At 43.3% G+C, this 20612-nt stretch overlaps 1 protein-coding gene across 2 annotated transcripts in view; it reads left to right on the top strand.

Annotated features, from left to right (window-relative positions):
* Positions 1-20612, top strand: part of BORCS5 (BLOC-1 related complex subunit 5) — a 97683-nt gene that overhangs the window by 63330 nt on the left and 13741 nt on the right. For both annotated transcript variants that reach the window (XM_019937629.3, XM_019937623.3), the window contains exon 3: positions 1920-2077. In XM_019937629.3, coding sequence (XP_019793188.1) covers positions 1920-2077 — 158 coding nt within the window. The remainder of the gene's footprint in view (positions 1-1919; positions 2078-20612) is intronic.

Raw genomic sequence — 20612 nt, 5'->3', positions numbered from 1 at the left:
AAATCCCAAAAGGTTTACATGTTAGATTATTCCGTTTTTGAACATTTTTGAAATGACAAAATTTTATTGATTTATTTATTTAACTCTCTTTTATTCTTTTTTGTTTTTAATTAAATTTATTTATTTTATTTTTGGCTGCGTTGGGTCTTCATTGCTGCCCACGGGCTTTCTCTAGTTGCGGCGAGCAGGGGCTACTCTTTGTTGTGGTATGCAGGCTTCTCATTGCGGTGGCTTCACTTGTTGTGGAGCACGGGCTCTAGGTGCGTGGGCTTCGGTAGCTGTGGCTCGTGGGCTCCAGACCACAGGCTCAGTAGTTGTGGTGCACGGGCTTAGTTGCTTCGCGGCATGTGGGATCTTCCTGGACCAGGGCTTGAACCCGTGTCCCCTGCACTGGCAGGCGGATTCTTAACCACTGTGCCACCAGGGAAGCCCCTGAAATGACAAAATTTTAGAAATGGTGAACAGATTAGTGGAGGATTGGGGAAGGCATCCCAAGACAGACTTTGATGTGGGCGAGTTCATCCCGATGGTGTGCAGCGCACGTGCTGTCGTGTTTATTTCAGAGGACCTGTGTTGTGCCATTGGCCCTGGTGTGAGGTTACTGCTCTCAGCGGGGTGGGGAGTGCCTGAGAGCCCCAGGGCCCTGCTAGGGATTCTCTGAAGTCAGAACTATTTTCACAGTAATACTTAGACATTTGCTAATTACTCTCACTCTCTTACAAGTGTAAAGTGGAGTTTTTCAGAGGCTACATGATGTGAAATAGCAACAGATTAAATGCAGAAGCAAGTCTGAGAATCCAGCTGTTTTCTATGAAGCCAAGACATTTAAAAGACTTACAAAAATGTAAACGAGTGCCACTCTTCTCACTTTTTTGTTTTGGGGAGTAGAGTTATTTTCTTTAAAATATGTTATTTATGTTAACATGTAATGGGATTATTAATTTTTAAAATGACTTAATAAATATTCAAGAATTTTCTGTTTTAATTTTTAACAGATGAATATTGATTTAAACTACATACACAAGTGCTCTTTGGGGGTCCTCAGTAATTTCTGAGAGGGTAAAGGGGTCCTGACACCAGAAAGTTTGTGAACCTTCAGGGTGACAGTAAGCACTTGACCAGAAGTCAGGAGGCTTGAGTTCTAGTCAGGACTTTGCTGTGTGACCCTGAGCACGTCATTTAGCCTCTTCCATTGGTATTTCATCTTTTGTAAATGCTAATAATTATCCGGTTCTACACACCTTAAAGAAAGGGAAGATAATTCTGTGTGAAAGGCTCTGAAAATATAACGTCCTGTTCAAATTTAAGGGAATTTAATAGTTACACAACTAAACTGATGTTGAAAGAAAATGTAAAGGTTGAGGCTTATGGTGTGTTAGTGGACATCCTGTTCACCTTTTAAATGTTTTCCTTTTTGCATCTCCTCCTAACAGTTTCCATATATATATATACACTCTTTCTGTTTCTCAGACAACCATTTTAATTAGTTAAAGGAATTAAGTAGGTGCATCTTCCAGATTTTTCAGTCAAGAGGGGGTTTATACTCCTGATGCTTTAAAGTAGTGCTGTAAGGTCAGGTGCTCTGTCTTGGAGAAATCACTTATTATGTGACTTTAGGAAAGTTACTTAACCTCGCGGCGTCTTGGGTTTCTCGCCTATAAAACGGGGCTAATAATAATTTACTTTCCTGAGCGATTATATGAAAAGTGATGCACAGGAGGCGCTGTGCCAAGTGCTTGGCACGTAAGATGCTCCATAAATGATAGTTGCTGTGATTGTCACAGGTATATGACAAAAGATGCAAGATTACATTTAAGCCTCTTACCCTGCCTTCAGTGAACTTGTTATTAAGCTACTTTATTCACAAGCTTATTAGTAATTTCCATCTCATTTGGTTTTATTCTTTTTTTGCTTCCAAGGGCTGTTGAGTGGCCAGACTTCTCCAACAAACACCAGACTGGAGAAGTTGGATTCTCAGCAGGTGCTGCAGCTCTGCCTCCGTTATCAGGATCACCTCCGTCAGTGTGCAGAGGCTGTTGCTTTTGATCAGAACGCTTTGGTCAAACGAATCAAAGAGGTAACTTATTGTGAGAAAATATCATGGCTGACTCAATCTTGTGCCTCCCTGTGACTCCTGAGTCCTTTTCTCCTGGGGTGTAGAGCCAATGATCCCAACTTTCTGGGAAACAGTCATTTTCTATCTAAGTGTCTTGACATCTGTCCCCATTGCTTTGAGAAGATTGTCTTTCCCAGCAGTGGAATGTGATGGTGGAAAAGAGTGGTCCACGGAGTAGACTAATCTGGAGTCTGAATCCTGGTTCACCACTTATTTGCTTGGGAAAGTTACTTCACTTCTCTTGGTCTCAGTTTTCCTCATCTGAAAAATGGGTCTAACCTTAGTAATCGACCCGCAGGGTTGAGTGAATATTAAATTGCTTAGTAAGTGTTAACTGTTATTAGTATATGTGAAGTCCTGCCATACTGATTTGCTTTGGCTAACATTAATTGATTTCAACCCTTTCCTGCATGTAATTTATATTTTGTTTTCCAGTCGGGTATCAGTTCTTTGAGAGCAGGAGCCCTGACATCTCCCTCAATTATATTTTTCACTGTGTTAGCAGGAAAAGCTCGGTGATTCTTATTGGTTGGATAGAAACAATTATGCCTACTAAACCCACAGGGTTTTTGTGAGGAAAGACACAAGATAATTCATGTGAAAGTGCTTAGTAAGTGAAAGAGTGTGGTACACATGTTGAGTAATTATGAATACCAGAAAGTAGGTACTCTTTGAAGCATTTAAATATATCACTGATTGGGCCACTGCATGGCACAGCTCTGGGAGCACCAAGGTATAAGTAAATACGTTTTCCAAAGTTTTCAATCAAGAAGGGATTTCTGTTCTGTTACCTTAAAGTAATGTCATAAAAAGAAGAGGTCAGGAGCTGCATCGTGGAGAAACCACTTATGTGAATGGCACTGCCTGGAGTTTAACAAAATAGTCCTGATCATTGACTCTGGAAGAGAAGGTAGACATGAGGAAATACACAAGGAGAGGGTGGAGAATCACTGCAATTAATGATCAGTTTGTAATCTCAAGGATGTAGTATGTCTATAACTAAGTAGTCATTAGTTATACTGATAGATTTAAATTTGTCAACACCTCCAATATTTTACTACTTACCTTTCATAAAATGTTGTATGCATGTATGCTTCTCTCATGGACTAAATACTTTTATATGGAAAACTATTAAATATGACCTTTTATTTTGGTTGGCATCTGTGTGGCCTTTCAGATACTATATTTATTTTACTGCGTTATGATCTGAAGAGCTTAAGTCCCAAACATGACTATGCATTGGATTATATGAATTATTATTATTGGATTTTTTCTTTGAATACTGAATTCTCCTCTCCCCCAGTAGGTCTAGGACATGGTCTGCGAATCATTATTTTAATAAACTTACCAAATGATGCTAACGCCATTCTCCGTTACCTGGGATTTGGGAACCACTGGTCTAGAGCATTGTTTTCCAAAATAAGTTCCATAAAACTAGTTCCATGTAAAGAAGGTCAGACTTTCTGCATATTTCATAACCACCCTTGGAAAGTCACAGTGCATGTTATCTTATTTAAAAGTTCTTAGGAATCTTACAGTAAAGAAAATCAACACTTTTCAAACTTATTTGATTTCGGAACCCTTATCTTAGGTAACATCTATTAACATCTTATAGAAATAGTGCTTTTTAGAGCATCCTTTGGGAAAATGCTTTTGTGGATGTAAGACCTTATCATTTTTGACTGTGCTAGAAATTAATTATGGTATTAACTTTCATAAGATTTTAGAATAAATCAGCTTTTTAATGCTTCCTGTCTTCTTTTTGAAAGGTCCTCTACTCCATTCCTGTCATTTCATAGTTAGGAAAGTGTGGTACAGAAAGATTAAGTGACTAATTCATTGCCAAGGAGCTGGGGAAAGTATTTCGTAGCTGATAGTACCAGACAGAGCTCATTATACCACATTTTCAGGACTCCAGAGCAGTGTTTTTTGGCCCTGAATGAGTGTTAGAATCACCTGGGAATTCTTTCCTCCAATATATATGACGGAAAATTTTACACACACACTGAAGTAGACAGATACCCTTCCTGTCCTCATTGCCCAGCTACTACAGATATCAGCTTGTGAAGACTCCTGTTTCATCCACACCCGACTCCCTCCCTGCCATCTTCCTAACTGGTCTGTGTTGCAGGAAATCTCAGGCGTATCATTTCATTCATGAGTATTTAAGTATGCATCTTTAAAAATAAAGGACTCCTTTAAAAACCTTTTTAATTTGAATTCCTTTTAGACTTAGAGAAAAGTCACAAACATAACTCAGAGAGTTCCTGTATGCTTCTCACACAGCTTCCTCTAAAGTGAGCATCTTACAAAACCTTAGCCCAAAGACAAAACCAGGAAATTAACATTGGTACAATACCATTAACTAAACAGAGACCTTATTTGAATTTCACCAGTTTTTCCACTAACGAAAGACTCCTTCTCAAAAACACAGCCAGAGTGCCCTTATCGTACCTAAAAGATTACCTGAATTCATTCAGTATAGCTGAGATGCTTTGAAGAAAATACTGATGTGTAGATCTCACTCCATAGCAATTAAATGGAAATCTTGGAAGGCTGGGTTGGTGGGAAGGAAGCTGGGCATTGATTGGTGTTCATGAACGTGCTCTAGATCAGGGGTCCCCGACCCCCGGGCCCCTGTTGGGAATGGGGCCTCACAGCAGGAGATGAGCGGCAGGAAAGCGAGCGAAGCTTCCTCTGCCAACTCCGCATCGCTCCCCATCGCTCGCATTACGGCCTGAAACATAACCACCTCACCACGGGTCCATGGAAAAATTGTCTTCCACGAAACCGGTCCCTGGTGCCAAAAAGGTTGGGGACCACTGCTCTCAAGGATTCTCACGTGTGACCAGGGTTGAGCACCAGTGCTGTGGAGCATTCACTGAAAACAAAATGGTTTTTTTTTTTTTTTTTTTTTGCGGTACGCGGGCCTGTCACCGCTGTGGCCTCTCCCGCTGCGGAGCACAGGCTCCGGACGCGCAGGCTCAGCGGCCATGGCTCACGGGCCCAGCCACTCCGCGGCATGTGGGATCTTCCCGGACAGGGGCACGAACCTGTGTCCCCTGCATCGGAAGGCAGACTCTCAACCACTGCGCCACCAGGGAAGCCCTGAAAACAAAATTTTAAACTGAGTTTAAAATTCTGCTTGAGGAAGCTTGGGATTCACTTTGAGCCATCAGTAGTGACCCAGGATTGTTACCAAACGGAGAACAGCACTCCCGGTATGAGCAGTACCTTGGTAGTTCTCTTAGGGCCGAGGAGGTGAACACTGCTTTAGATTCTTCACTGAAGACCTGTCTTCTCTGTTGGTGCAAACTCCTGAAACATACACAGCCATGTGCGCTCAACTTCAAACCTAAGGGTTGAAATTAGTCACTTCCAAGTGAATAAAGCAGAGGATGTAGTTTTGATCAAACACCAACTCTCTGATATTATTCCAGATGTTTCCTGGAAGTTGAGTTGCAAGTGTGCGGAAGTAACATAATGCTATATGTGTTGAAAAGTCAGGGAACTTAATAACCGTGGAGAATGTGTGTTAGTGGAAGTAGAACCCGGGTCAAACAGAGGCCCAGAAAGCTTCAGCACTTGCGATCACTTACATTTGGATCAAAGGGAAACGTGGCTGTTAACAGTTTCTGATTCGGAGAGAAGAAAATCAAGGAGTTAGCTGAGCTTTCCTATTGCTAAATTTGGATGATGCTTTTGAATAAAAAGTTGATGTTTTACAAATTTCTGTGTAAGAGAGGCGTGGAAGCTAGGGGTGGTCGTCCTTCACACCAGAGTCTTGTACACGGACCACTAGTTTCCTCAGTGGCTTCAGGGTGACCCTCAGCCAACCAGCCAGCAAGGCTGAGCAGCTACTGCTGACCAACTTAGTGTGAGGTCCTTTAAGGGTTACAGAGAAACGTGACTGGTCCCTGCTCGCTGAGAGCTTAGTCTGGGCGAGGGCATGAAGGTCCACAGAACAGTAAGGTGAAGGATACAGTGCCATCAGTGGAGAGTGCTCAGTTGTGGTTCGCAGCTGAAGTCCTAGGAGAGTTAAAGATTGGGACATCCTGGGATACAGCGGGTGAGGCTGAAGCCACGCCGTAAAGGACAACCGGGATTTGGAAAACAAATGGCGAGAAAGCGGAGAGCGCTGCTGGCTGCAGGAACAGCTGGGAGTCTCGGAAGAAAATTAAGTTCGGGGCTTCCGGGGACAGTGGAGAAGCTCAGTTTGTTCCAAGAAATTTCTCCATTAAGAGCCACAGATGTCGGAGCTGGAAGGACCTCAGAGACCTTCTGGTCCAGGACCCTCATGACACACAGATGCAGAAATCGAAGCCTGTTAGAGAAAGTAAGCAATTAATCCGTGGTCACAGAGGAAGATAGAGGCTGAAACTATAGAATTAAAAGTGGATGAAGGACTTCCCTGGTGGCGCAGTCCGCCTGCGGATGCGGGGACACGGGTTCGTGCCCCGGTCCGGGAAAATCCCACATGCCGCGGAGCGGCTGGGCCCATGAGCCATGGCCGCTGAGCCTGCACGTCCGGAGCCTGTGCTCCACAACGGGAGACGCCACAACAGTGAGAGGCCCGCGTACGGCAAAAAAAAAAAAAAAAAAAAGTGGATGAAGATTGGGACTTCCCTGGTGGCATAGTGGTTAAGAATCCGCCTGCCAGTGCAGGGGACACGAGTTTGGGCCCTGGTCCGGGAAGATCCCACATGCCGTGGAGCAGCTAAGCCTGTGTGCCACAACTACTGAGCCTGTGCTCTAGAGCCCATGAGCCACAACTACTGAGCCTGTGAGCCACAACTACTGAGCCTGCGAGCCACAACTACTGAAGTCCATGTGCCAAGAGCCTGTGCTCCACAACAGGAGAAGCCACCGCAATGAGAAGCCTGCTCAGTGCAACGAAGAGTAGCTCCCACTCTCTGCACCTAGAGAAAGCCTGCATACAGCAACAAAGACCCAAGGCAGCCAAAAATAAAAATTAATTAATTAATTAATTATTTTTTAAGTGAATGAAGATCAAAGGAGGTTTAGGGTGTTTTTTGCAGGTGGTATATTTGAATGTGCTTCCGGGTTGAGGGGAAGAGATGGAAGAGAAGAGATGGAGGGTGAAGGATAGAAAGGGGATTCTGAGAGTGAGGTCTCTGAGGCAGCAGGAGAGGGGGGACTTAGAGCCCTGAGGGCATTTGTTTTGAGAGAACAGGGGAGCCCTAGGCAGGTTTTTAAGAGGATGCCTGCCACAGACCAGTCACGGCTAGGAGCCTGTGTATTCTCTCTGAAGGAGAGGGGAGGTCGTTTGTTGAGAGTGACTGTTGGGTAGTAGTAAGTTGTGAGTACCAGAGCCATTGAAGGCTCAGCTGAGGTGGGAGAACTTGGACCTTGATTTTGTGGGCAGTTCTGCATAGTGGTTCTGAGTATGAACGCCAGAGCCTCACTGCCTGAGTTCAAACCCTGGCACTGCCTCTAGCTGTGTGACCTTGAGCAAGTTACTTGATTCTTCTAAGCTTCAGTTTCCTCTTCTGTTACATGGGGATAAGAATACTAGTCTACTGCAGAAAGGTTCTCGTGAGGGTTAAGTGAGTTACTCTATGTAAAGTATGGGACCATGTCTGCCGTGTAGTAAAGACTATGGTGTTAGCGCTCGTTATTGTTTTAAATAAAAATGATGACTAATAGAAAAAAATAACAACAACAAAAAATAATGACTGATAGGGAAAAGCCTAACCTTATTGCTGTGAACTGGCCTGTGTGAAGTTTCTTGATACCAGTAGCAGCCTAAATATTGGCTCCTTTTAAGCTCTACTCTCAACAGCCTGAGTGTCATGAAGGACTAACTGGAGGCAAGACCCATCGTTTACAGCCCAGGTTGCAAGCCCTGCGTGATTTCTTTCATGCCACAGATGTGTGCTTTCTGGCATTTCTGTAGTTAATTTAACTGTGTATTCTGCTATGTGAAGAGCAAAGTGGTGGCTGGGGACCGTGGATGGTGAGAAACGGGAAACTGGACGGCAGCACGTGGTGAGTCCTCGGCTTCTGGGCTGTGGATGCCTTGCCTCTTATCGTTCCTGTGATTTCTGTGATGTCGCATCATTTCTAGTTAAGGGTTCAAGTTGGCAGGCAGACACTTTCAGTTTTAGGTCACATCTGCCATTGAAATCCGGGTTACTGAAAGGTAAAGGAGAAAAGAACGTGCGTCTTTCAATTGTGCGGGCTTCTCACCAGCGCGGGGGCAGGAGGCAGGTGGCAAACGCACAGCCCGAGGAAGACATTGTTGATACGTCTGGACTGGCTCTGGTGGCTGACCTGGGTCTTGTTTCATCCTTACTCTGGTTGCTATCAATGGGTAAATATAGTCATGGTTTAGAATACCTTCCTAACTAAGATGAAGCCGTGAGGTTAATTTTATTACAGTTGCTATGTGCTTGCTTAAAGGCCTTGAGACTAAACTCATGAGTGCTTCTGGTAGCCTCTGTGTGTTTCATTGTTAGGTGTGCGGATAACATGCTGTCGTAGCATTAACCAATGTGAAACCTTGAATTGGAGGTTCAGATGGACACATAAGAGTTGCAGTCCTTAGCAAGCCACGTGATTTCCTGGGATTATAAAGACACCCTCAAGTTTCTCTAATTCAGCCCTTTCATGGCACAAATGAAGAAAACAAGGGTTCCTGAGTTTATTTGGAATTTGTCCTAGGTTTTTCTCCTAGTTAATGACTAAGATGATAGAAGACGAATCTTCCTGATTGCTGTCCTGTTATCTTCTCTACCATACTACTTATGTTCTACTTTTGTGGAATCTTAGCATTGCGTTTTTCTTCCTTTTTCATGCGTTAGGCTCTCAACTAGTGTTGGAAGGAGTGAGCTACCGTTCGTGGGCCTGCACACAGAGCTGGGCAGGGATTTCTTTCAGTGGACAAAACTGTAATGTTTAAGACCCAGCTGGAGCCATTTTCCAAGTATTTGACCTGACTTCCTGTACCGTGTTTCCTCCCATGGGGCTGGGGGAGAGGCTGACCAAGGTTAAATGAGTTTCTCACAGTTTGCACAGAGAGTCAGTGTTTGAACTGACGTTAGCATTCACTCTGAGCCCCTTCAGTGAAAAGCCAGGTTCGTGAGCCGTTGGCCAGGTGAGGCTGTTACCCCGCCTGCCACCTTGAACCGAATCTCCTTTAAATGACAATGTCGTTAGACTCCTGTTGCTGCTTTTAAACATACTCTGGCATTGGTCACTGCTTGCTTGACTTCACATTGTAAAATGGGTTGGGAGTGTTTAAAACTACAAAGTTTGAACAAGAACACTGAGCTGTTGGGCTTTTTTTTGCCGAGATACTGAGGGCAAGGCATTTCAGGAACATTCGGGGTTTCCTTTCTATCTTACAAATTACTCTGGTGTGAATTTCAAGTTGAGTCCTTAGAACACAGAGTTGTCCCCCCTTCTTGTCCTTTGGGCAGCCTTTCTTTTTGGTAAGAAGTACAGCTGGTCCCTTGAGTGGCAGGAACTCCAGATGGGGGATTGGACTCAATTCTAGTTCGTCTGGCTGTAAGGTATGCTATGCTGTACAGCGCTTCCTTGGGCCTGGGCCCACACTTGCACCAGCGCTGTCCTGCCACAAGGCAGAAATCCTGGAGGAGGGCCCAGTCGAGTTTATTACTTGCCTGTTGGAAATGTAGGCTTGTATTTTTTGGCGAGGCATAAGCAAAACCCAATTATTCGACTGCCCTGAGATTTACCTCCATTCACGTTCTGGATACGGACATGAAACGTGTGAACAGCAGCCCCATTTCCCACCTGCCCTAGACATGCCCCTGGACAGCTGGCTCTGCCAGCTTTCCCAGTACTGGCTGCGTGTGCCAGGTACTTGAGCCCCTGTCCCACTCCCTCCCCCGGCTCCTTTCCAGCCTGCGAGGGTAGCCCATGTTAGAGGCCCCTTCAGCTGAACTGCAATCTGTAAGCCAGCAGGTGAGCAGTATTAAGGGCACGTGGTTGTAGAACTGGAAGTAGGGCCGGGAAAAGAGATTCCCTATCCTGTGTCTCTTTCAGTGAAGAAAAACAAGGAATTTTAGCACATTTGAGTGTTGCTGTAATGCTTAGAACAATGCCTGGCACATAGTAGACGTGTAATAAATGCTTGTTAAATGAACAACTTAATATATTCTTCAGTTCTGTCAATATCTTTGTCATAGTGACTGATAAGCTTTCTCATTCTATTAGAGAAAGTATAGGTTATGAGAGTTTTATTAGGTACGAGTAGGCTAGACTGCAGCTATAAATAGACTCAAAAATGTGTAATAGCTCAAATGCAAGCAAAGTTCATTTCTTGCTCATGTTCAGGGTGGATGTTTCTGGTTAGCGGGTGATTCCTCCATTGAGTTCAGGGATTCAAGGCTTCTCCCATTTTGTAGCTCTGTCATATCCAGAGACCACATTGCTGATAGCATCCAGTTGGCAGAAGGGGAAAGAGAATGGAGTAGCATAGATGGGAGTTTCTCCGGGACCAAACCTATAAATGTCACACATCACTTAGGCTAGAACTCACATGGCCACAGCTAACTCCAGAGGAGGCTGGGAAATGTAGTCTATATGTGTGCCCAGGGTTGTACTAAATTTTGAGCTACATTTTGAACATCTGTGTCATCTGTGAACTTATGTTCCTAAAATGCATCTTTAGGTCAACTTTGAGATTCACAAGGGTTGGTGCAAGGTCCCAAGGTCCCATGGTAGATTTCACTTGATTTAGGTCCTGCTGTCAGTAAAAACCAAGTGATATTAAGCAAACACTTAAGCCATTAACACTAAGTGAAAAAGCTAGTACACAACATTATATAGTTAACATGATTTCAAATATGTTAAATATCTTCTTAAAAAGATTAGAAGGAAATATGACAATTAGCTGTGGTTGCCCTTGAGTGATGCGATGACCAGTGGTATTTGTTTTTAGACTAGTTCGTTCTGTTTTCCTGTATTTTACAAACCTCTGTCTTGGACATGCATTTTTTTCCAACTTGGAATAATTCTGTTCTCTTTTCCTCACAATATATGAGCCTTATTAGGGTTCTGTCTCCTTGGCTGCAGCTTTTTGACTCACTGAGATAAGAATATGCCTTTCAGAACATATGCCTCTACAGGTCCACTTCATTTATGAATTCATTCAGCTCTGGGCCAGGCTCTGCTCTAGGTGCTAAGGATATATCACTGAACAAAACAGACAGAATCCCTTCCTCATAGGCCTTACATTCCACTGGGGAAATAGACAGATAATAAACAAGTACAGAGCAAGCCAGGAGACTCTTCCTCAAAACTCTGTCTATACCTAAAATTTATCAAAAATCTTTTGACGAATGACAATCATAGCACCCGAGATTCTATCCATTATTAACAGTCTGTTCCTTGTCACACTTATCTGGATGTTCTGAACTAGAGGCTCATTTGCTCTCTCTGTTGTTACTTGGGAGGACACTTACAGAGCCACCATACTCCTTTTAAAAACATCTCTCATTCTTTCAGGTCTCAAGGATTCCCACAGAATTTCTCTAGGAAGTGTCCTTAGAGCTTGAGGCAACAGTTAACTTTTTTCCACCCATGTTGACAGACCGTACTTTGGTATCGTGAGATTTTATTTTATTTATTTATTTTTAAAAATATTTATTTATTTAGGCTGCACTGGGTCTTAGTTGTGGCATGCGGGATCTTCGTTGAGGCATGAGGGATCTTTAGTTGTGGCATGCGGACCTCTTAGTTGCGGCATGCAGACTTCTTAGTTGTGGCATGCAGACTCTTAGTTGCAGCATGCATGTAGGATCTAGTTCCCCGACCAGCTATCAAACCCGGGCCCTCTGCACTGGGAGCACGGAGTCTTACCCACTGGACCACCAGGGAAGTCCTGGTATCGTGAGATTTTAGATGCCGTCCTGGCCTCACTCCCCAGGGCTCGTTCTGCACATGAGTAGAGAGCATGTCGTTTGTCTAAGGTCATGTGAAACAATTACTAGAGCTGCTCTTGCAGAAAGTCAAGGCAGTAGCCAACCTGCAGCCCAGAGCAAATGGGACAGTGAAGGTGTGAGTCCTCTGCAGGACTCTGAGGGGCTGTGTAATAAAGGGTTCTTTTAGGGGGTAGAAGTCCTTTCTTTCAAATGCAGCAAGACCAACAATGGAGTGATTGCAAGATGTTATTGTAGAAGCATGAGCATTCGTGGCACAGTGACAATATAGTTTAGAAGTGATTTCTTCCTGCATTCTAGCGCACCTCAGCCATTTTCTTTTCATTAAAGTATAGTTGATTTACAATGTTTTGTTAGTTTTAGGAGTACAGCAGAGTGATTCAGGTATACACACACACACACACACTTTTCCAGATTCTTTTCCCTTATAGGTTATTGCAAAATATTCAGTATAGTTCCCTGTGCTATACAGTAGGTCCTTGTTGGTTATCTATTTTATATGTAGTAGTGTGTGTATGTTAATTGCAAACTCCTAATTTATCCCTCCCCCCTTTCCCGTTTGGTAACCATAAGTTTGTTTTCTGTGTCTGTGAGTCTGTTTCTGATTTGTAAGTCAGTTCATCTGTATCATTTTTTTAGATTCCACATATAAGTGATAGCACATGATATTTGTCTTTCTCTGTCTGACTTACTTCACTTAGTGTGATAATCTCCAGGTCCATTCATGTTGCTGCAGACGGCTTTATTTCACTCTCTTTTATCAGCCATTTTCTCTTTCACCCTTGCTGATACCAAGACTCTCTGTCAGCACGTACCTGCCTTGTCATCTTGTAATCGTCATAGTTGTGTTCCGCAGAATCCACCCACTTTAGGTGTCTCTCGGGTCCCCACTCCCGCCCCACGCGCCCCGTGTGCTCCCTCCTGCTGGACTCTGCCCACCCTCCATCTCCGCCTGGTGCATCTCTATTCCCATCTGGGTATGCCAACAGCCTGTCCAAATGCACTCCTGCTCTCACCTGGTCAGAGGGGTCTCCTGCCTCATTCCTCTCCTCGTGCCCAGGACGTGTTCGCCGGGTAAATCTGGGTGGGGAAGTGGAGTTGTCACTTCAGCTGTCTGCACGGGTTAGTGACACAGGCCTCAGGACTCTAGGCCGGGTGCACACATGTCAGGAGAGGCCACCCGGCACAGTGTTGAAGAGCATGGCCTCTGGCGTACCCTGAGGTCTACCAGATGATTATGTTAGTCTTATCCCCGTCATCAGTGTCATTGTCGTCTCTTCCTGGGTATCTCTGGTTCTTTCCTCAGGCATAGGGTACAGGATTCTAGCTGTAAAATACCTACCTCCACACCACCTCTGAAGTCTGTTCTCTACTCTGAGTCAAAAAAGGGGTTATATTCATGGATAGTTTGGGTGCGTAAAGGAGGGAATTACAGGACGCCTCATTGACCCAGTTTTACATGGTTTAGTAGTCACTTCAGCTCAGGTTTTAAAATCTTGAATGTGTGGCTTAGGTCATACAAACTTACATTTATTTCCCTTTAATCCTGGACATTGGGAAGGGGAATCCAGGTCACTGATGGGGCTCCCAGATTTTATTCACATCCACCCACTCCATCTGTTACCATGGTTCCTGCCGCTTCTCTCCTAATGTAGAAGTAAGAGTGGTAACAGTGAGACTGCTGTTGTTTTTCTACATGTTTGCTATGTGCCAGGTCTAGAATAGGCATTTCATATACATTATCATCTACTTCTGACAGTTACAGAAACCAAGGTTCAGAGACCTGAAAGGAAAACCATTTAAGGTCACATGGTTATTAAATGGTAGAGCCTGAGACTCAAATCCAGATCTGAAACCCACATGTAAGACTCCAGAGCCCATGCTTTTTCTACTGTTCTTTTTCCTTTACTTCTTTATCCAAAGGCTTTTTACTTCCCAGCTCCTCTCCTTGTTTGTACCTAATGTCCTCTTTCCCTACCACCATATTCCTTTACAGTATTCCCTCCGTGGTTTCACAGCATACTTTTATATTTCAAATGCAGTCGTTAATGGGAAGCAGCCACACTTAAGGAAATAACCCTGATCACCCCACGTTTACATCTTGAAGATGCCAACTCTGCCTATTTGAGGCTAACTTTCCCACACTCCCAATCGGTCACTTTTTCGAGAAAGGGATTTTTACCAATATCTCGGAGGACCATGGTAGCAGTGAAGGTGGACAGAGGGACACCATCAGGGAAGCCAGACAGTGGTCTCGTGCTGCCCCCTCCCACTCAGGAGGGCTGCAGAGAGGGGGCTTTGAGAGAGAAAGCAGAACAGGGACTTCTCAGGGAAGCAGATCTTTTAGGGTGTCTGTGGCCCCTGAACTAGTATCAATATCTTTCGTAGAGTGCAGTGAAAGTCTCCCAGGGGAGGGAGGAGTGGAATTTCTGCCCTTGAGTTTTGATTTTTACCCTGATCTTTTTCTCCTCTTGTTTTACTGCCTCTCAGTGTCACTCTAGCCCTTTTCCAGGGGGAGGGGGGATGGGCGGGGTGTGTGTGTGATCTGCCTGACTTTTATGTTTTGAGCTTTGGGACCCACTTAAAGGGTTTGAGATTTCTTTCCTCCCTTCCTGCCTGGACATAATGCCTCCGAGGGTAAGAAGGCACATGGGGAAGTTGGACAAGTCATAAAATAATTATTGGGGCACAGTGATGCAATTCAAACTCCTGAGATCCCAGTACCTCTTCATTCTCTTGAAGGCCCAAATAGAAGGTGTTCCTTTACTGAGACATTTAGATACATTGTTTGAACAAAGGAAACAGGGTCACTGCAAAATGTCCATTATGTGGTAATCAATGCCATTCAGTCTGTGGTGTAATTAATGAAAACACTGGCGACAGTCTGCCCATTGTTTGTCCCTTGCGCAACAGGAAATGGCAGACTAATAAGGAGCTGGAGAAGGCTTACGTAATTCCAGAAGGACACAGAAACTGTGCACAATTGTGACTGACATCCTTCTAACTGCAGGTCTAGGCCCACCTGAGAGGTTCCTATTCCCGATGGACATGGGGACATTTGATTTGACCCTGTCATTTGATTTCTTTTAAATTTTTATTATTTTTTTTAAAATTTATTTTTAATTTTATGTATGTTTTGGCTTCATTGGGTCTTTGTTGCTGCGCATGGGCTTTCTCTAGTTGCAGCAAACTGGGGCTGCTCTTCATTGCAGCGCGCAGGCTTCTCTTGTTGCGGAGCACAGGCTCTAGGCACGTGGGCTTCAGTAGATCTGGCTCACGGGCTCTAGAGCACGGGCTCTAGAGCACAGGCTCAGTAGTTGTGGTGCACAGGCTTAGTTGCCCCGTGGCATGTGGGATCTTCCCGGACCAGGGATAGAACCCATGTCCCCTGCATTGGCAGGCAGATTCTTAACCACTGTGCCACCAGGGAAATCCCTGTCATTTGATTTTGACATCAGTTCACAATAGATTTTTGTGTTCCTTATGGCCAGAAATGGTGTCTTGAGAAACTTCGTTTTATTCATTTATTTCTTTTTTTATTGAAGTTTAGTTGGTTTACAGTGTTGTGTTAATTTCTGCTGTACAACAAAGTGATTCATATATATACATTTATATATATATATTTTTTGGCTGCATTGGGTCTTCATTGCTGTGCGTGGGCTTTCTCTAGTGTGGCGAGCAGGGGCTCCTCTTCGTTGCGGTGCGTGGGCTTCTCTTTGTTGTGGAGCACGGACTCTAGGTGCACAGGCTTCAGTAGTTGTGGCACGTGGGCTCAGTAGTTGTGGCTCGTGGCTGTAGAGTGCAGGCTCAGTAGTTGTGGCACACAGGCTTAGTTGCTCTGCGGCATGTGGGATCTTCCCCAACCAGGACTTGAACCCGTGTCCCTGCCTTGGCAGGTGGATTCTTAACCACTGCACCACCAGGGAAGTCCCTACATTCTTTTTCACATTCTTTTCCATTATGGTTTATCACAGGATATTGAATATAGTTCCCTGTGCTGTACAGTAGGACCTTGTTGTTTATCCATTCTCTGTATACTAGTCCGCATCTGCTAACCCCGGACTCCCAATCCATCCCTCCCCCGCCCCTTTGGCAGCGGAAGTCTGTTCTCTAGGTCTGCAAGTCTGGGGAAATTTTGTTTTAGATCACAGTTGTGACACACAGTTAGAACTCATTTGACGAGGTAGAGCCAGCTATGGAAAAGCTGGCAGTCGTGTTGTGTGGTGGCCCTTCAATCAGCAGATCTGGAGTCCAGCTCTGGCTCTGGCAGTACCTGCTGTGTGGACTGACCCACTCTGGGGTGGCCTCCCTCTGTAAAGTGAGGGGGGTGGGATTGAATGATCTCTAAGGACCCCTGCAGCGCTAAAATTCCATGTTCTGAGCCCCCTCTGTGAAGTCAAGGATTGTGAAATGCTTATACAAGTGAAAAATCAGAGTACAAAGTGTACAAACAGACTTTGCCAGTGAAAATGTCATTCAAGTTTATCTGCTAACAAGTAGTTTATTCCCTTTGGTTTCCTCTTAGTTTTTGTTTTGTGAATGTTCATATTATGTCTGGAAACTTGTTCTTTTTGTTATTAAGAAAAGAAATGGTGGTTAAATTAGAAACAAAAGTGTTCTTTCATTCTACTGGAAAACTGTAAAACTTGCCATTTACATTCATCTGTCAAGAATTTCAAAAAGGTCCTGAACACATTGCCCAACATGGTGTATATTTAATTGAAATGAATTGATATTTAAGTTAATGACCTCTGTAGAAAAGATAGGCGAAGATTAGGCTAAAAAGCATGGGTTTGAATTCTGGCTTCACTGCTAGTACAAGCTGTGTTACCCTGGACACATTTTTATGATCTCTGACTCCCTGATTCTGCAGCTCTAGTAGGAGAAGGGAATTTTCCCTGTAGGCCTATTGCGAGGAATAAAGATAATGTATGTGTAGTACCTAGTACAATGCCTGACATTTAATTGATACTCAGTGAATAGTAGTTGGAACTGTTATACATTATTTTATTACATTAATTAAAATATCTAGGGAATTACTAAGTATTATATACTGTGTTCCACCTTCCTGGTCATCCTAGTATGATATACATAGATTGCTAAAAGAAACAGTCCCACTAGTATGGATTTCAGTTTTTGTTTTTGGTAGACCGTGTAGACTGAGGTTTGCCAGAGAGGGATTTCTCTTCTTGTCTGACTTACAGATCAAGGGTGTGGTATGAGAATAAATGGCAAGCGTTTACTCTTATAAGCTGTCATTGTAAACTGTTGCCTTCAGAAACACACTCACTTCAAAATGTCCAGTATGTGGCAATTGGTGTCATTTAGCCTATGGCATAATTTTTGAAAACGTCTGCCCATTGTTTGTCCATTGTGCAAGAGAGAGGCACCCGGGAGAAGGTTCCCACAGAGAGCTCCTAATCCTCTGCGGGGATGGTCATCTGGAGAAAGGTCAGAAAGCCAGAAAACACAGATTTTCCTTGGGGCATGCGGGCTCTAGTTCCCTGACCAGGGATCGAACCCGGGCCGCCTGCATTGGGAGCGTGGAGTCCCACCCACTGGACCACCAGGGAAGTCTCTGCTTACAAGTTTTTGTGTGAACATATGTTTCAGTTCTCTTGAGTATATATCTAAGAGTGAGATTGCTGGGTCATATGGTAACTCTGTGTTTAATTTTTGGCAAAACTAAACTGTTTTCCCAAGTGCTGCACCATTTATGTTCCCAGTAGCAGTGCACGAGGCTTCCATTTTCTCCACATCTTCAGCAACACTTGTTATTGCCTGGCTTTTTATTTCAGCCATGCTAGTGAGCGTGAAGTAGTAGCTCTTTGTGGTTTAGGTTTTCATTTTCCTAATGCCTAAAGATGTTGAATCCCTTTTCATGTGTCCAGTGGCCATTTTTACATCTTCTTTGGAGAATTTCAAGCTCTATTTGCAGCACCAGATTTTGCCCTTGGGACAGTACTAATTTATAGAGTACTAACTGCTAACTGCTCTCTAATCAGGAGAATTGGTAGTTCTGAGATTCAAAAGACATGAAAGAGTGAAGCTCTTTATAAAACATTGAAGCAGTTTCTTTTGAATGTGATCATGTAATTGGAGAATTTCTTAGCTTTATTTCAGTTCTATGAAAAACAAATCTCCAAACGTATTTGGCCATTCAGTGGGATTTTTTATAATCACATAACGTTACATTTTTATACCTCTGATCTGTTTTTAGATCACTCTTATATATATCATCTCATTTGTAATCTTTATAACATTACTGTAAAATTGGATGGATGGACAGATGGACAGGTATTATTATTCCCATTTTTAAAAAGTAGAAGCTCAGACTCAGCTTGTGATGTGTCCAAGGTCACATAACTAGTAGGATTTAAATTCAAGCCTTCTGACTTCTATCTTTTTATGTTAGTGAATTATTACCCATGTCAAGGATGAGGGGGGTGAGCCTACATTGCTAAAAATCAGTGATATACCCATCTCCAAAAAGACATTAGAGGCATGGCCACGTCCCCATAGATTGTTATTGACCTGAAAATTCATTCTTTGGATAGCTGTAAAACAGAATGAATTTTCAATTTTCCATTTAGCCCCTCTAGCTAGAAAAAAATTACAGTAAAAGCAGAATTGTGCCTCACTGTCTATTCATTACATGTGGGGGCACAGAAGGATATCCATCGAAAGTACAAAGCTGGGGCTGGGTTTGGAGGGTTTTTTTTTTTATTTTTGTGTTTTTTTGGCTGCCTTGGGTCTTCGTTGCTGCGTTCGATCTTTCTCTAGTTGTGGCGAGCGGGGGCTACTCTTTGTTGCGACGCGCGGGCTTCTTATTTTGGTGGCTTCTCTTGTTGCGGAGCATGGGCTCTAGACACACAGGCTTCAGTACTAGTGGCTCACGGGCTCTAGAGCGCAGGCTCAGTAGTTGTGGCGCGTGGGCTTAGTTGCTCCTCGGCATGTGGGATCTTCCCAAACCAGGGCTCGAACCCGTGTCCCCTGCATTGGCAGGCAGATTCTTAACCACTGCACCACCAGGGAAGCCCTGCGTTTGGAGTTTGAGAAGATAGCAGCCCTTGGTTGGCTGGCCTCAGCCCATCGTGGCCTCCACCTCCCAACCCCCATGTTCCTAAATTGACCTCCTTGGGAAACTGTAATTTAAATGTAGAATGAGTGCAGAGAAAGTGAACTGTTTGAGACCAAATAAAAATTGACCTTGAGGCTTAAGTTAACATTAAGAGCTGAACATTTAAAGGGTGGGAAAGATGAGTAACTTTTTAAAATGTAGTCTCAATTAAGTCCTTAAGCAGTGTTTTTTGTTTTTAACATTTTTAAAAACCTTAAGTTACTGAGGGAGAGGAAAAGCAACAGTCTGTTGATCGTATAGACTTGAATTTTGTTAACTGTGAAACACAATTTACCTATTCATTTTCTTTTGATCTATGAAAAAGTTAAATTTGCTTTTGACCACCTTGAACCTATCTACAACTTAAGGTTTTAGAATTTAGAAGATGTACAGTCTTCTTTCTGAAGCTCTTACTGTTGTTCACGCATCTTTTTTCTAACTTAGAACTATAAGCCCTTGTAGTATGTATCCCTACTTTGACAAGGTTACCTTTACTTTGAAAAAGAAGTTACATCAAGCATTTAGACATCTTTCATAGGACAACCCACCTGTCCCAAACCAGCATCAAAGCTTATTCTATCAGGAATTTTGTATTTTTAATATTTATTTATTTATTTGGTTGCACTGGGTCTTAGTTGCGGCAGGCGGGCTCCTTAGTTGTGGCATGCGAACCCTTAGTTGCAGCATGCATGTGGGATCTAGTTCCCTACCGATGGATCGAACCCGGGCCCCCTGCATTGGGAGCATGGAGTCTTATCCACTGCGCCACCAGGAACGTCCCAGGAAATTTTTAAAAATAATTTTTGAAGCAGTGTACTCTTGTTGGAGAAGATATCATTTATTAAAGCTCTTCTGCTTGTTTTCAAAGTATTTTTGAAAAATATATATATATCTGCAAGTACATGGGTATTTTTAAATTTTACTATGTTGGGTAGCAGCAAACAGTGGTAATAGTAACTCATTCTCATGGCTGAACATATAAATCAAAAACACATGGAAGGACTTGTAGGTGAATAATGATTTCAGTTATTAAGTAGTGTGAAATGTTTCTGTAAGGGAACTTTGGGGTGAGTAATGTGACTCTTTTGTAAGATTTTCAGTAGCAGAAGTTCAGAACAAAAATAAAACATGTCAGCAAAAAACACAATGGTAGATTGTCCTCTGAGTGATTGCATAAGCCTTGAAGATAGTGTAACAGGGATGAGGCATAACAATAGCTCCCTGCCTTTACAACGGAGATACATGTGCCCGTTTGGATATCTTCAAATGTCATTTTTTCTGCCCTCATTTACTTAATCTTGCTTTCCATTTTTCATGTAAAAGAGGTTTCTAGACATAGTTTCTCTTTCAGTTCACATATATTTTATAATTTATCGAGCTCTGGGGGTTTATTTGGTTTTGTTTTTTGGTGGTTTTTTTTTTTTGGCCATGCTGTGCGGCTTGTAGG

This window comes from Tursiops truncatus, chromosome 11 (assembly GCF_011762595.2).
Source record: "Tursiops truncatus isolate mTurTru1 chromosome 11, mTurTru1.mat.Y, whole genome shotgun sequence".
Classification (NCBI taxonomy): Eukaryota; Metazoa; Chordata; class Mammalia; order Artiodactyla; family Delphinidae; genus Tursiops; species Tursiops truncatus.
Note: the sequence above shows the minus strand (reverse complement) of the source record. Positions and strands in the feature narration are given on the sequence as shown.